This window comes from Seriola dumerili, unplaced genomic scaffold (genome assembly GCF_002260705.1).
Source record: "Seriola dumerili isolate Sdu_G_001 unplaced genomic scaffold, Sdu_1.0 BDQW01000073.1, whole genome shotgun sequence".
Taxonomy (NCBI): Eukaryota; Metazoa; Chordata; class Actinopteri; order Carangiformes; family Carangidae; genus Seriola; species Seriola dumerili.
The window spans coordinates 4,954,416-4,968,167 of record NW_019174328.1 but is presented as its reverse complement, the minus strand read 5'-3'; the positions used below and the strand labels follow the sequence as shown (position 1 = coordinate 4,968,167).

The window sequence follows — 13,752 nt, the reverse complement described above, 5'->3', positions numbered from 1 at the left end:
AGGCCCTTCCAGTATCCTGCACATCAAATCTGATTAATTTATGTAACGTACAGTAAGATCTATGTATAAAACATAGAGAAATTTTAGCTATTCTGTGTCTGTGTGAACTCTCGTATTAAAAAATGATCGGTCACAATCAGCAGAAAGATTCCTGTGATATTGCATGTGTGCATGATGCTCTGTCATCATCCATTGTAACTGCTCCTCTCGTGCTTCTTACCCTTAGCCTGTTTCAAGTGTGACAGAATCTCAGTGACACTCCACAATGGAAAAGCTCTTTGAAAGCCAAAGTGTATGAATAATCACTAAGATACCCTTAATCCATTTTTTTAAGAAGGGAATATTAATGCACTAACAACTGTATCTGCTCGGCATGAGGCAGATGATTCCAGGTCTGCAAAAAGCCCCCTCTGTCAGACTGGAGCTTCAGCGAGCATTAGGGGATCACTCTGCACTCTCTGTCACCATGACAACACCAGTTTCCATGTCCGAGTGGGTGTACACACTTCATTTAGTAATCCTCAGCGACCAACATGGTAACAGCTGTGTGCATGCTGAGAGGGTCCAGACTAGCAATCACGTCGAAATACACTTAATTACTGGAAATGTGATCAGTCTTGTGGCATTATGGAATTAAAGTTTGAGTGCAGTGGCTGGCATCTACTGTAACAGTAACATCCAGTTTATTGGGAAGTTTTTTTATGAGTCATACTAGTAGTTATTTGCCTTTTACAGTTTATACAAAGAGCAGAAGCCATGTACAAATACACTCACCTGGATACATTTGAAATCTTTTACAAGTGAGCCATCAAAAACCTTCAGGGAGTCAAGCCCTTAGTGCCAAGACTTCAACTCTGTCACCCACACAACCCCCTGAAACTCACACACATTCTGTCCAAATACAGTCTCTTCATGCTGAGACGCAGCCATCTCCCCTTACAGTCTACTTACACTATTACAGTTATCTTGTAACGTGTCACTCACAACCTTCTTTCAGTTTGCGATACTGATACTGTATAAAATTCATACAGTTTTAAATCTTTATGTTAACACTGGAGCCCGACTGTGCCGATGTCTTGTTTATCTTTTTTAACCTGGCAGAGTTAAGTTATTAGTAGAATGAAATATTAGCTCTCACCAACCTTTTACCCCTGTCTCTCTCAGACTATTCATACTGTTGTATTTCTAAGTTGCACAGTAAGTGAAGAGAACGTAAACTGATGCACTCAGTTTGGGTCGCTCTGTAAATCTCCATCAGAGTCGTATCCCCGTGTTTATGGATGGTCTTTACGTTGGAATGTGTACGGATCAGACATATGTATATATATTGTGTATTTATTTATTTGTGTGTGTTTTCAAATTCTGTATTTTAGTTCTGTGCTGGGCATAAATTTACTGCTGCAGTCTGGGACATGTGCTGCTCCATTATTTATCAGAAAGTACAACAAATCCCTTACACAACCCACAAATGGAGCACCTTTTATCATATAATTAATTAATGTATTAATTTATCATATAACTGTTTTATTTCAGTCTTGAAATTCTCCATCATTAATTTATCTCTTTTAGCTAACAAATGAAGACCACAAGGAAACGCTGGCATCCATACACCTTCCAACAAACAGCCAATCATAATGTGTTACATCATCTGTAAACGCAGGCCCAAGCATTATCTGGTGTCTACACCGTGTACAACTCTGAAACACTGACAGTGAGTTACATGCAGAGACGAAGGAATGAGAACTGCTGGAGAGCTCTTTGAAGCAAGATGCCATCTCTCAATTCTTTTTTCCATGGACCATTGAACACTTTGAAGAGACAGCTTCATGATTGACTAAAGATAGACAAGTCCCCTCGGCTCGCAATGACTGCCACTTATTTGCTGTCATGTTAAGATGTGTGGAAGGAGTCATTAATCAAAACCGGCATGTATAGAAAAGTTAAAAGATTAATTTTTTACTTTGACTGGTTGGCAATGCAAAGCAAGAGCAAGTGTTTAACATGATCATGAACTCATGCAACACTGTATTGAAGATAAATACCATGCTACTACTACTACTACTACTAATAATAATAATAATAATAATAATAATAATAATGATAATAATAATAGATACATCTTCACATCTTAATCTCTTTGTGCTTTATAGTTAAAAGCTAAAGATAGATTAGGGTGTGGCTGGATGTGAAACATTAGACAGCAGTATAGCAACAGATTTATATATGTATTCTTTAAATATGGGGGGTTCAATATTATTAATATCAATATTAATGGCACACAGTATAGATTTACTAAATTTAGAGTTACTTTATTGACCTTCTTTCTTAAATTTTGTCTTATGCATTACACTGTAGTGTCCCTCTAAATCACAACACAAAGCACCTTCTCCAAAATATCCCATGCCCTGCCATCCCAGCCAGCTGCAATTCACCTTCCCCAGGGACCCTTTTCATAACAGACCCAGCATTAATTTTGATGGTGCTTTTACTGATATTATTATGCAAAGAACCTTTTCTCTTAATTAGGAAACTATATATAACAATATATTTAAATTGAGCCAGTGTTTTCATTGTGCTGTTTCCACCCTTAGAAATGGAGAATTAGATAGTGACTGAGCTACCTATTGACTTAAAAATAATTTGAAAACGGCTCGGCCACCACAGTGAAATCAAGAGTGCAGTGAATACAGTGCAGTTGCTGATTTCAGCATCAGTCATAGAACTTTAGAGGGACACTTAATTCTATTACCAAGGCCCTCACAAACTAATAAGCCTATACAGTCCACTCTCCATACAAAATCTGGCTTAACCCGTATAAAATGGTGACTACGTTTAAATTCAGTTCTGGCTGAATTCCTCAATTAGCTGTAAGTCATTACGTGCTTTGTTGATTCTTAAGTGTAGAAGGTAATTGCCATGGGCAGCACAAAACCGGTTTGATTATTATCTGATAGCTCTTGTGAATTATAATAGATGAAGCTCCCATATCTAGATATCTGTTTGGTACTCATGCTGTTGATACTGTACTTCTAGGGTTGTTTGCAAGAATGTGAGCATTCAGGAGTGGCCACACTGTAGTAAACGTGTTCAAGCATTTTCAGCCTTTTGGAATTGTTATTACGTGGGAATGCTAAAGCCTCAAAGTCAGTACGGGCAAGTTAAAATGAAAGATTGATTAGGCGGTGGAGTGCTGGTCCCTCTCTGAAATACCACAGCACTTCTCTTCTAAATGAAGTCTAGATATTTCAAAAGAGTTTTTAGTTGCTAAGAAAGTGGCGTCTTTGAAGTGAGCATGTCCCCTTGGTAGTTATTCCTCAGCTTTCCCAGAGCTGAGGAATATTTTATTAGGCTCATCTAAGATGTTCATACACTTGCTCTACACTTGGTGTGTTAAGGGGTCATTTTGTGTCCAGTCCATCCTGAACAGCCCAGACATACTGAAAATCACTTGCCACTAGAAATGTCTCGCACAGAATTTTTTTTTTTTCATCTTATTTTTTACTTTAGTTTTTCCTCCTGATCTGAGCTTTTTAACTATTAAGAATGTGCCAATATTGAGTCCACATGTGATATTCATATTTTCTTACATAATGCAGCCGTACAGTGCAAAGTTAGCCCTTGCAATTTGAAGGAATATGTCAAGATATTTTAGACATCTGAATAGGTCTGCATAACGAAATTATAGCTTGCATTTAAGTCTTCTAATGGTTTCCCATAGTGTTTTTGTATAATATCCTCAGCATTTTTGTATATGTGTCAATCTGAAACAGGCTTGAACAGGTCATGGACATCTTCCCTTTTTCCAGCATGGACACAGATACTCTAGTGCAGTTTTAAACCAAGACAGAGACAATACCACCCTTTTTTCTTTTCAACCAAAATAGAGCTTTGGTGCATCTTCTGAAAGTGAAACTGTGAAATGGATCAGTTCTACATAATGTGTCTTTTCCATGCACGTTCGCTGACTGAACCAAACCAAATTTTTGTCACAATGTAATGTGTCGATTATTAACGTTAATTCTTATTACTGTCACCAGCGTCCCTGTGTGGTGGTTTCTAACGTTCAACAGTGGTTTACAGTTATTAGGGTTAGGAGAACAACACGATCACGCCCCGAATTAAATTTACTTCTGGTTTACACAAAGTTTTATTATCAGTCTGACTTGAGAAGTGCATGTGAGAATTATATCTTACACTTGCACTTCTGTTGTTATCATAGCACTCTGTACCTGATGGATAAATATTTAAAAGCATCTTTGCCGTTATACAGTTATTTGCCTCATTATTCTCCAGGGTCCCTCACTGTTACAGAAATATGACGCCCTCCCTTACAAACTGAAGGAAAAGATAAGTTGCACACACTGGCGCTTAGGGTATTCAGACAAAGGCTGTGTGGATTCTGAATTTTGCGTCTTTGTAATTGTATCCAGTAATGCATTTTTGCGGTCATTTCTTTCAAGGCTGATTGAACTCAAACAACAGTAGAAACATCAAAAGTAGTTTCTATAACATATATATGCATAAAGCACAGGATTTGAGAATATGTCACCAAATAAGTTTTGTGTGATAGTCCTGAATTTAAAAAAAAGAAAAGATAAAAAACAACAATTTTCTGTTGACTTTGCAACTTGCTACATGTTTCTCCATTTCAGTTCTTTTTATTGACTCTCTAGAATTGATGGGAGAAATGTGTGCTAATCAGGGTACATTAGAAGTCCAGAACAGGCAGCATAATGCAAGCACTATGGCATATTTCCTCCATTCAAATGAAAAAGATTGAACAGACAACAATTAAAAGACTCTGCAGCCTCTCTGTTAAAAGTTAAATGTAGTTTATAGCAAATCTGTCCATGCTGAGTGGTCATAGTAACAGAGAGGATAAACATTCAAACATTCTGAGGGAAGTAGTTAGGTCATGTTTCCCTCATTATTGAGGGTTGCATACAGAACACAAAGTAAGTAGAGTGTCATCACACCACAATAGATATGGTCAGTCAGTATGAGTGTGGTTGGGTCCTTACACCTTCAACTTTTTTTTTTTATAAAGAATAAACTTGCGAGATTATTTAGTTTTGTTGTTGGTTTTGTTTGTCTTTGCAGAGCCTATAGGCTCACAGGGAAAGAATACATGGTTTGAATGGCAATCATCAGTCTTTTCTTTTATTGACCCTGTAGCCCCAAGCAAGAGACTGCAATAAACAAATCCAGTGGACACATTGGTGGAAAAGCTGCAAAAAAAACATTGCTTGGAATGAAGCTCATTAACTAGTGGTGAAATTGGCAAGGCGACGGTCTTGAAGGAAGTGTGTGCAGCGGGGATTGATAAAGAATAGTTCCTTAATGACTTATTTTGTATGCTCAGAGCAAACTAGATGCTCTAGCATGTCTAGTAATTTAGCCTCTGTAGTTCTGTTCTGTTTCTTTACAGGTTAATGTCGACATTACAGGCCTTTTATTTCCTAGTCATCTCCATATTTCTTTTTTTTTCACAAGTGAATTCCTCTTTTTCATTTTTGGTGTGAGGATTTGAAATTTTCCGATATTGACTGACTCCTTTCCTCTCAACATACAAAACAGAGCTTCCCTTTTACATATTTCATCAGGACATTTCTCTTGATGTTTTCTGCATCCGTTATCATCCCTGCAATCAAGCCCAACCCCCGCATTGCAAGAGAACCGCTAGTAATCTTTTCAGCCCCTCTCAGATAGAGATTTATGTGCCTCTTGTACAAAGGTTGCACAGAGATAATGATAAACATATGTCGGTATGTGTTTCTCAATAACGAAAAAACACTGATACACTTAAATGTGTCTGTCAGCTAATGGATATAAATTATAATAAAAGCTGAGGGCTCTTCCAGGAGAAAAACAACAATGATGATAAAGACCCATGTTGGATGGATTATCTGCCAGAGCTTTTCAAACTCTTATTGCAAAGAGCATCTTTGTATAATTTATGTATTGAAAAACAGTGTGTTCATAAATAATCATTTCCTCAGTCTTCAAACACTGAAAAATCATGTATTTTCATATATTTAGAGCATTTTCCTTAAGGCAAGAGTATCTTCAAGGTTAACCTGTCTATAGTTAAAGCACTATACTGACGAGGTTAAATTTGTTCGTATTACTAAACTAATTATTTAAATTTGTACTTGGGTATCTCTGCAGAGGACTGGACTAGATTTTTTCAGTAGATACTAACAAGCCTTGAAAATTATGATTAAAAAAATCCTGATCATTTTACTGCAGCTTAATGGCCTGTAACATCTCACTGCAAATAATCATTGGATTGTTTGGGTCTACAAAACAATTGTGCCGTTCCTCTGAACAAAATAAATAACCTCAATTCCTCCAAGTCCAAGGGTAGAGGGGTCATTTGTGTTTAGGTTTACAGAGATATTGAAGCAGCTGTTGGAGGGTTTTGAGCTCTACCGCAACTGACTGTCCTTCCTGTAATATCCCTCCTTAGTTACAAAGTGAGATATGTCTTTTGCCTTACAGAAACACAGCTGTATAAATATTTATTTGATGTGGAAGTGGTGAGGATGCGAGTAGAGACATCGGTACTGGTGAGATAAGAACTGTTTAAAATTTCATGAATTCACCAGTAGTCAGGTTTTTGGCGCTTACCCACACTCTAATTGGCGTGTTGCCGTTCTTGTAGTGAAAAACTTCATGAATTATGCACAAAAAACAACTCACCACGTGTCCCATTATAACCACATTGTGCTATGCAATTTTCAGCCTGCTATTCTGGAAAAAGACAATACTTCAGACAGCTCCATTCTCATTACAGCCCAACCTCAGCCTGGCTGGGGATCACTCAAACCCCTTGTTTCTTAACTTTCCCAAACACAAAATCTCCCCCTTTGAGCAATACCAGTGAAAGCCACTTGATTATAGCAGTTCCCCATGCATTTTATCATTCTGACCTATTAAGCAACCAGACATACAACTAGAGAACTAAATTTAATCTATAAATGATTTATGGTGAAGTGGAGTAGTAATATGGCTTACATTTATTCTGTGGGAAAGTGAAGCTAAGTGTTTTACATTAGAAGTAAATGGTGAGGTTATGTGTAAGAAAACACATGAGGTTAGAGCATTTTAAAACACAGGCTGTTTGGCTGTCCTTGCATGTCCCCACCTGAACCAGGTCTGAATTCTCAGTAGTCATACTTAAGCAGGGTTTAATATTTCACTGTACAGAAATGCAGACTTGATGTGTTAAACTAAAAATGTATGAGTCATGCTTGATCTATATTTAATGGGCCATGAATTGAGATTTACCAGCCACGGTTGCTGAATGAAGTAGAAGACATTTATTTTGGACTCTGAAACTGACTGCTTTTAAACAAACAGAAAAACATTCATCAATCATGGCTTCATGGCTTAAAGTTCACAGGATATTGCACCAAATCTTAATGAACTTTTTGAGGAATTATCAGGTATACATAGTAGCATATTTTCATACGCATAGAGAAGTGTTATTACGGCAGTCATTGATATTTGCTCTCTTATTAAAAAATATTAATTTCCTTTTTACTGCGTCATTGAATGCGACACCTGTGGGGAACCACTCTGCAATGATCTGTGGGTGATGCAGTAGCTCTTGCGTGCTGATTTTGACCTGTCCTGTCCACCATTGAGAAGGCCAAGGGTAGTTAGGAAGAATGCAGAAGATTTCTGTCTCTGTCAAGTCACTGCTTACATTCTCTTATTTTCCTGTCATCACTCCTATGATTCAATTAAGAAGCTGCATTCCTCAGTCTGGGCATGCCAGACAAGGAGACCAATGATTGACAGGTAAAGACATTACTATGCGAAGGGAAAGAGAGTACAGGGAGAGGTATGAATATTTGAGTAGATGGCATAAAAGAATCTTGTAATTGATTTTCTATCTAAGCTGCCGTTTCATTTACTGAATAAATGCATTCATTTCAGGCAGTGGGTTGTTATTGCTGTCCCCTTTGTCTCATTGTGAGGACGAACTTTATCGTATTTTGTATTTGATGATGATTTTGCAGATTCTGAAAACTTTGGCTCAACTGCTCAGCTGCATGGCAGACAACTAAAAGGTTTTACAGCATTGTACTTATCCCCAGGCTCCATTGCACTACTAGAAATACTGCCAACCGTGTAACCTTGCCAGAAGTAGGCTGTGCTGAAATGAGCTTTGTGTGTTGTCCCCTTCCGACAGATGTGATCCACACCGTGGGCCCAGTGGCCAGAGGTCATGTGGGCCCTACCGAGACCAATGACCTCACCTCCTGCTACCAGAACTCCCTCAGGCTGATGAAGGAGCATGGCTTGAGCACTGTGGTGAGTACAGTACGCTAACTCACACTCATCTGAGGAGAAATTTGTCTCTGTTATGTGCAGCTTGAAAGAAATAAATTATATGCTTCTGTGTTTTTGTTTGACAGTGAATAAGCCTTCAGTGAGAAAAGCTGTTTTTGAAATTTTTGGGAAATTGGGAAAAGGTACAAGAACAAAAGGATTTAGCATCTTTCATTTTAGATACAGTTCTGAAAAAAACCTTAATCTTCTTTATTTAAACAAAAGCAACAGAGAACACAACAAAATGGTAATGTTTCATGTTTGTCAAATGAAGGCTTTTCATGTAGACCACTTTGGCTTGTGATTAAATGAAAGGCAGGTCTTGGTATCCACTTCTCCATATTGCCACAATGAATAACTGCGCAGGTTTTCCTTTGTCATTGTTTGGGAAACAATTTTAAGGTTGGAAAATGGTGACCTTGCTTAAATTCTGCAGAGGCTTTGATGTAAATGTGCCATTTATTCTTTTTTTATTTTCAAGAAATTAGCACCAGAAAGTATTTTCATATGTTTTGATTCTTGGGTATGTCTCCGCCACCTCTTCAAGAAGCATTTTCATCTTGAAAACACAAGAAAAACACAAGGTTTAGTTAATTGTTGCTGAATCATAAGGGCTTTAGATGAAACAATACCCACAAAATACCCACAGCTGGCAGCAGGCGATCATTCACACACTCTCCCAGCTTCTGGACTGAATGTTTCAGTCTGGTCCATGTGATATATGGATTTGCCCTGCCCACAGAGGGTAAACAAATCAGTATCACACCAAATAGCCACAAATCACATTTTCTGCACCAACCTACTGCCAATCAATGGAAGTACTTACCAATAGAGAGAGGAGACATAGATGAGTGCCAGTTTCATTAAAGATAATTGTAAGAAATTCCTGCTCTAGTGGCAACTTATTATAAGTGCAACGGACACCTCTAGGTAGGAATTAAATGGATTGTGACTGAAGTAGTTATGGTAAGTGTTTTGAAGCTATATCAAAATCAGCAGCATGCCTGCTGATCTTTAAACTTCCCTAATAACTGTTGTGTCCACTAAGATATGATGAGCCACAATGATATTACTTTAGACTGTCATTTGCACAGTGGAATAATTTACTCTGGTGCGCTTGAGGCTTCACCAGGCCCTCTGGGCCTCAATGCAGGAACCAGCTTGTCTGCTTTGCTTTGTTTCTGGCACATTACAGAGATTTATTTAGTTTAGGCCTATCTCTTGATTCATTTATCCAATAGTCTATATATTTATAAGAGACAGAGTTTCTGTTTTTACAGGGAGCAGGCTGGATCCTGTCTGATGTATTTATACAGCTGAGAAGGCCTTCAGTGAAAACAGTGGTGTTCTGCGATGGACTGGCCTTGTAGGCTGAACCTAGACATTACATTATCTTAGCCACAGTCCATTTCGTCTCTCCTTGCTGCAAGGACAACAAAAAACCTTTTTACCACAAGTAAAAGGGAAATGGCTGTTTCTTTCTTCAAGCAAGGATGTGGCCTTGATTTGGTTTTACTCTAGCCTGCCTTGATATGCAAGACTTACTCTAAGGCTCTAAGGGTTCTCTGGTCCTAATTCTTTGTTAACAGACAGTCTTGCAGTCTCTTGGTGCAGAGCACAAAGAGTCCAAGTTTTTGGTTAGCTGATCAGCACTAAGCTCATTTTGACTCATCTGAAAGGGTCTCACTATGAGCTTTGCTATGTGAGAGAAACAAGAGATCCCACGGAAGACGGGCTCCCCGCCAAGTGGGTCTACAAAGTGGGCGAAAGAGGGGTGCTACATTTAGGAATCCTAGACAGCTGGCTCACTAATGGGGATTCCAGAGCATTATAGAGGAATAGGAGTCAAAACAAAGCCTAACACAAAATAAACTTGAGCATGAAAGATTAAAAAGAAGCAGAGCCTGGTAGTTAATCCCTGTTTCTTAGGGCTCAAAGCCACCCTTTAGGCTATGAAACAGTACAGCTACCACAGTCATCACATCAAAATCTTCTTGTGACTGTAGCATGTCAAGACAGAGAGTTTACAGGCAATACTACTGAGTTTCAGCACTGAATTGCATTTCCTTTACCTTAGGGTAGCTCACTGTGTATGACTGAACATTTACTATTATCCCCAGCAGTCAGAAATTTGATAGAAGAGCTTTTCCTGTCCCTAAGTAATGTTGCACTGATTCATAGCTCCACTGGGACAGAACTGGGGAAGACAGAAAATGTGACTTTTAGACAACCTAAGGCAATTCCTGGCTGAGTTTTGGGGTTGTTTCTGAGTTTCTAGGTTGTATTCTTACCATTACCATAAAATAACTCATTGGGAAATAACAGCTTGAGTGAATGTCCATAAAGTCTATAAAGTCATAAAGTCTCCATTATGGGGCAGCTCAGACAGTGGCTCATGAGGGCAGTAATATCAGACCCCTGTTTCCTTGTTTTAGTTTTGAGAAATAATTGGGTAAAATTTCTTGCTAAGTTATGCAAACTGTCCCAGGCTCCTTGTCTTTTTAGATAACGTTCAACAAGGCATTAAATGTTGCATAAGAAAAAAATAACCATCTCTACACAGCACTGTAGTGGCTTATTGTTTATCTAAAGTCATAAAACTCGTGCTGGACTTTTTGCCAAGCCCATATTGGCTGAAATGTAAAGGCAGATGTGCACATTTTGTTTATATGACTACCCATGGCCCACAGGGCAAACTGTAAGTATTGGATGCAGTTCTAAGCTTCAGTGAGGGATGGCCTTCAGATGAAAAATGACGATCAACCTGAGCCAGGAAACCTGCCGTTTAACCCCCACACTGTAGTTGAGAGCTATCTGGAACAGTCCAGACTTTAACACCCTCACTCTGTCTTAGTCTCTGGATAAAATCAGATGGCTGGATGGCCTACTGAGTTGTGTTTTCCAAATCATTTGGCAGCAGTGCATGCTGGAAAGTTATAGCGTGTATTTATGCCCATGTGCATACATACACTATGTCTTTTATGTGAGTTCTTCCTTTGGCATATGTGAATGTGCCACTGTTTTTGCAATGTTCTTTGCTCATTTCTTCTCTGCCTAGTGGGCTCTTACGCTTCAGTGCCCCCCCCCCCCCCTTTTTTTTTTTCTTCTCTTTTTGGGTGCGGCTGAAAGAGCAGCAGGCTGTCACGGCTCCCTGGGCTCTGACTGACCACAGCCCACAGCCAGAATGCCAGCATTGCCGGCTGGGCTTTGCAACATCACACAGGGGAGCCGTGGGAGCTGTGCAGCCTGTAAGTAGAGTTGCAGCTCTGGGCTGATGAGCAGCCCGTTGTCAAACAGCCCCCTCCTCTGCTCACTGCTTGTTATACTACAGTATGTTGTGGTCCTCTAAAGGAGGCTCAGGTGACGAGCCGAAAAGGAAATACAGCCAGGAAAATAGATTTGGTGGATTGATTCTAGACATGAATTGTGATAATAACGCTATGCATTCCGGTCAGTAGGAGTGAAGATGCTCTAGCAGGCTATCAATATTTGCTTGAGCTAGGACATATTAAATGGGTCTAATCATGGTTGCACTGATATATGAACCATGCCATATTCTATTTGGAAAGTTTCAATAGACAACAGACAAAAAAAAAAAAAAATTCCTGTAATTAGTTTGTGTGTTAAGGTGCATGCAGTGCTGAAAACAGGCATATTCGTTACCGTGATTGAAAGAATCATTTATTGCATCAACGATTGGGTTTTTAGTATCTAGTGAAGTTGAATTATTCACCTGTGTGTCTGTGCATTTTAGCGATGCACTCTTGGGTATGTGTATACTGTATCTGTGTCAGTCAGACCCTGGGGGACCTCCTCACTAAAGAGCTGAAAAAGCCATACAGTACATGGAGCGAGAAGATGGTTAATGCAGGTCCCCTGTCTTGGTTAGTCATGGAAGGCTGTTCAGATCTTCCCTGGAAGAAAGTGCAGCATCTGTCAGGCAGAAAGAGACAGGCTGTGTGGAGGGGGACGCCACCATCTGGAAGCCATTCAGCCTTAGACTTGTTTCGTTTTAGAGACCATATTAAACAACCCTTAGACTGTGACCTTTAGAATAAAAGAATAGCCATGTTTACCCAAAACATCATTATTGTTTCATTTAATTTAGCCTTCCTTTTGAGTCTTTTGGGAGTGTTTGGTTGAGGACGAAATAACAAGCATTTCAGTCTCAAGGGGATTATGGGCATCAAGATACAGCAAGCAGTTTAATTGTTGACTAATGATCTTATGGCAACTGAGCCTCCTTTTTGTTCCTAATTGACGCTGACAGGCCACAATTTGATGCTTTCCGAAACTATCTGTCATATAGCTATTTCTGCAGCACGCAGTGGCTGGCAGCTGTCTAGTGTGGACAGTGACAGGGTCGCAGACTGCATTTTAGTGGCCTCCTCTCTGACTCCCAGGCAGCCCTGGAATGTGTTTTTGTAGTCATAACACACTGGCTTTGAGGAATCCAGAGGGAAGCCACAAATTGCCCGTTGAGAAAAATGCTGAAAGCCAAGGGATTGGAGCATGAATGGTGTAGAATGATAGGATTAGCCACCCTTCTCTGTGCGGCTCATTCCAAGGCTGCTAGGAGCATTAGCTTCCATTCCTTTTGCCCGACAGCGTTCCCAAAAAGCATAGCATAGCCCCTACGAGATGATCTGTTTGAACATGACAAGGACAGCAAGTGAAGAACAAAGGATAAGCTACCATGCCCCGAGGTGTCTTTGAGAGAGAAACACACTGAGCTTTGGGTGGCAAAATTGACTTTAATCTCGTCTTACATTGTGTTTTGTCCGACCATTTTTAAAGCACCTCCTCTGTCCTCAGGAATAATATAAGATATGCTATAAATAACTTTTACTGTTCCACCTTTATTAATGTAGGTCATTGGTGATATTTGAAAATGTGTTTTACTGCTGTCTTTAAGTGGACTGGGGGGTCTTTTGTTCATTTATTTATGTTCCAAATGCCACCATATCAAACTTAACAACTTTGTACTCCACCCTATTCCATCTTGGTATGCCGACTCCCAAGTGATTAAATTAATCTCATTATGTACTGAACAGATCGTGTGCAAACTTTCCTCTATCCACTTCTCTCCCCTTCTCATAAATTATTGTCCACAAGTGCAAGGCGACTCCAGATTTAATTATATAATGGTGGCTGAGAGAAGTATAGAGGGTGATTGTGCAATGTACTTGGCTTCTGATCATAGCAAAGTAAACTGTGCCATTAATTGGGATAGAAGAATGAGAGGCTCCCCGCGGATCTGCTTACAGAACGCAGTGGTCTTTGTCTCTATATCACACAGTATTTCATTTAGTTCTACTTTTGAATTCCTCTATAATAAGAATCCAAGATCCTTTTCTTTATGACAATATTTGGTGAACTTAATTTGCAGAGTAAAGCGACACTACTCTCTTG

The 13,752-nt window shown here is 39.3% G+C and overlaps 1 protein-coding gene across 2 annotated transcripts in view; it reads left to right on the top strand.

Moving 5' to 3' along the window:
* The window catches only part of macrod2 (MACRO domain containing 2), a 401,391-nt gene that overhangs the window by 264,121 nt on the left and 123,518 nt on the right, over positions 1 to 13,752 (top strand). For both annotated transcript variants that reach the window (XM_022743689.1, XM_022743688.1), the window contains exon 6: positions 8,201 to 8,322. In XM_022743689.1, coding sequence (XP_022599410.1) covers positions 8,201 to 8,322 — 122 coding nt within the window. The remainder of the gene's footprint in view (positions 1 to 8,200; positions 8,323 to 13,752) is intronic.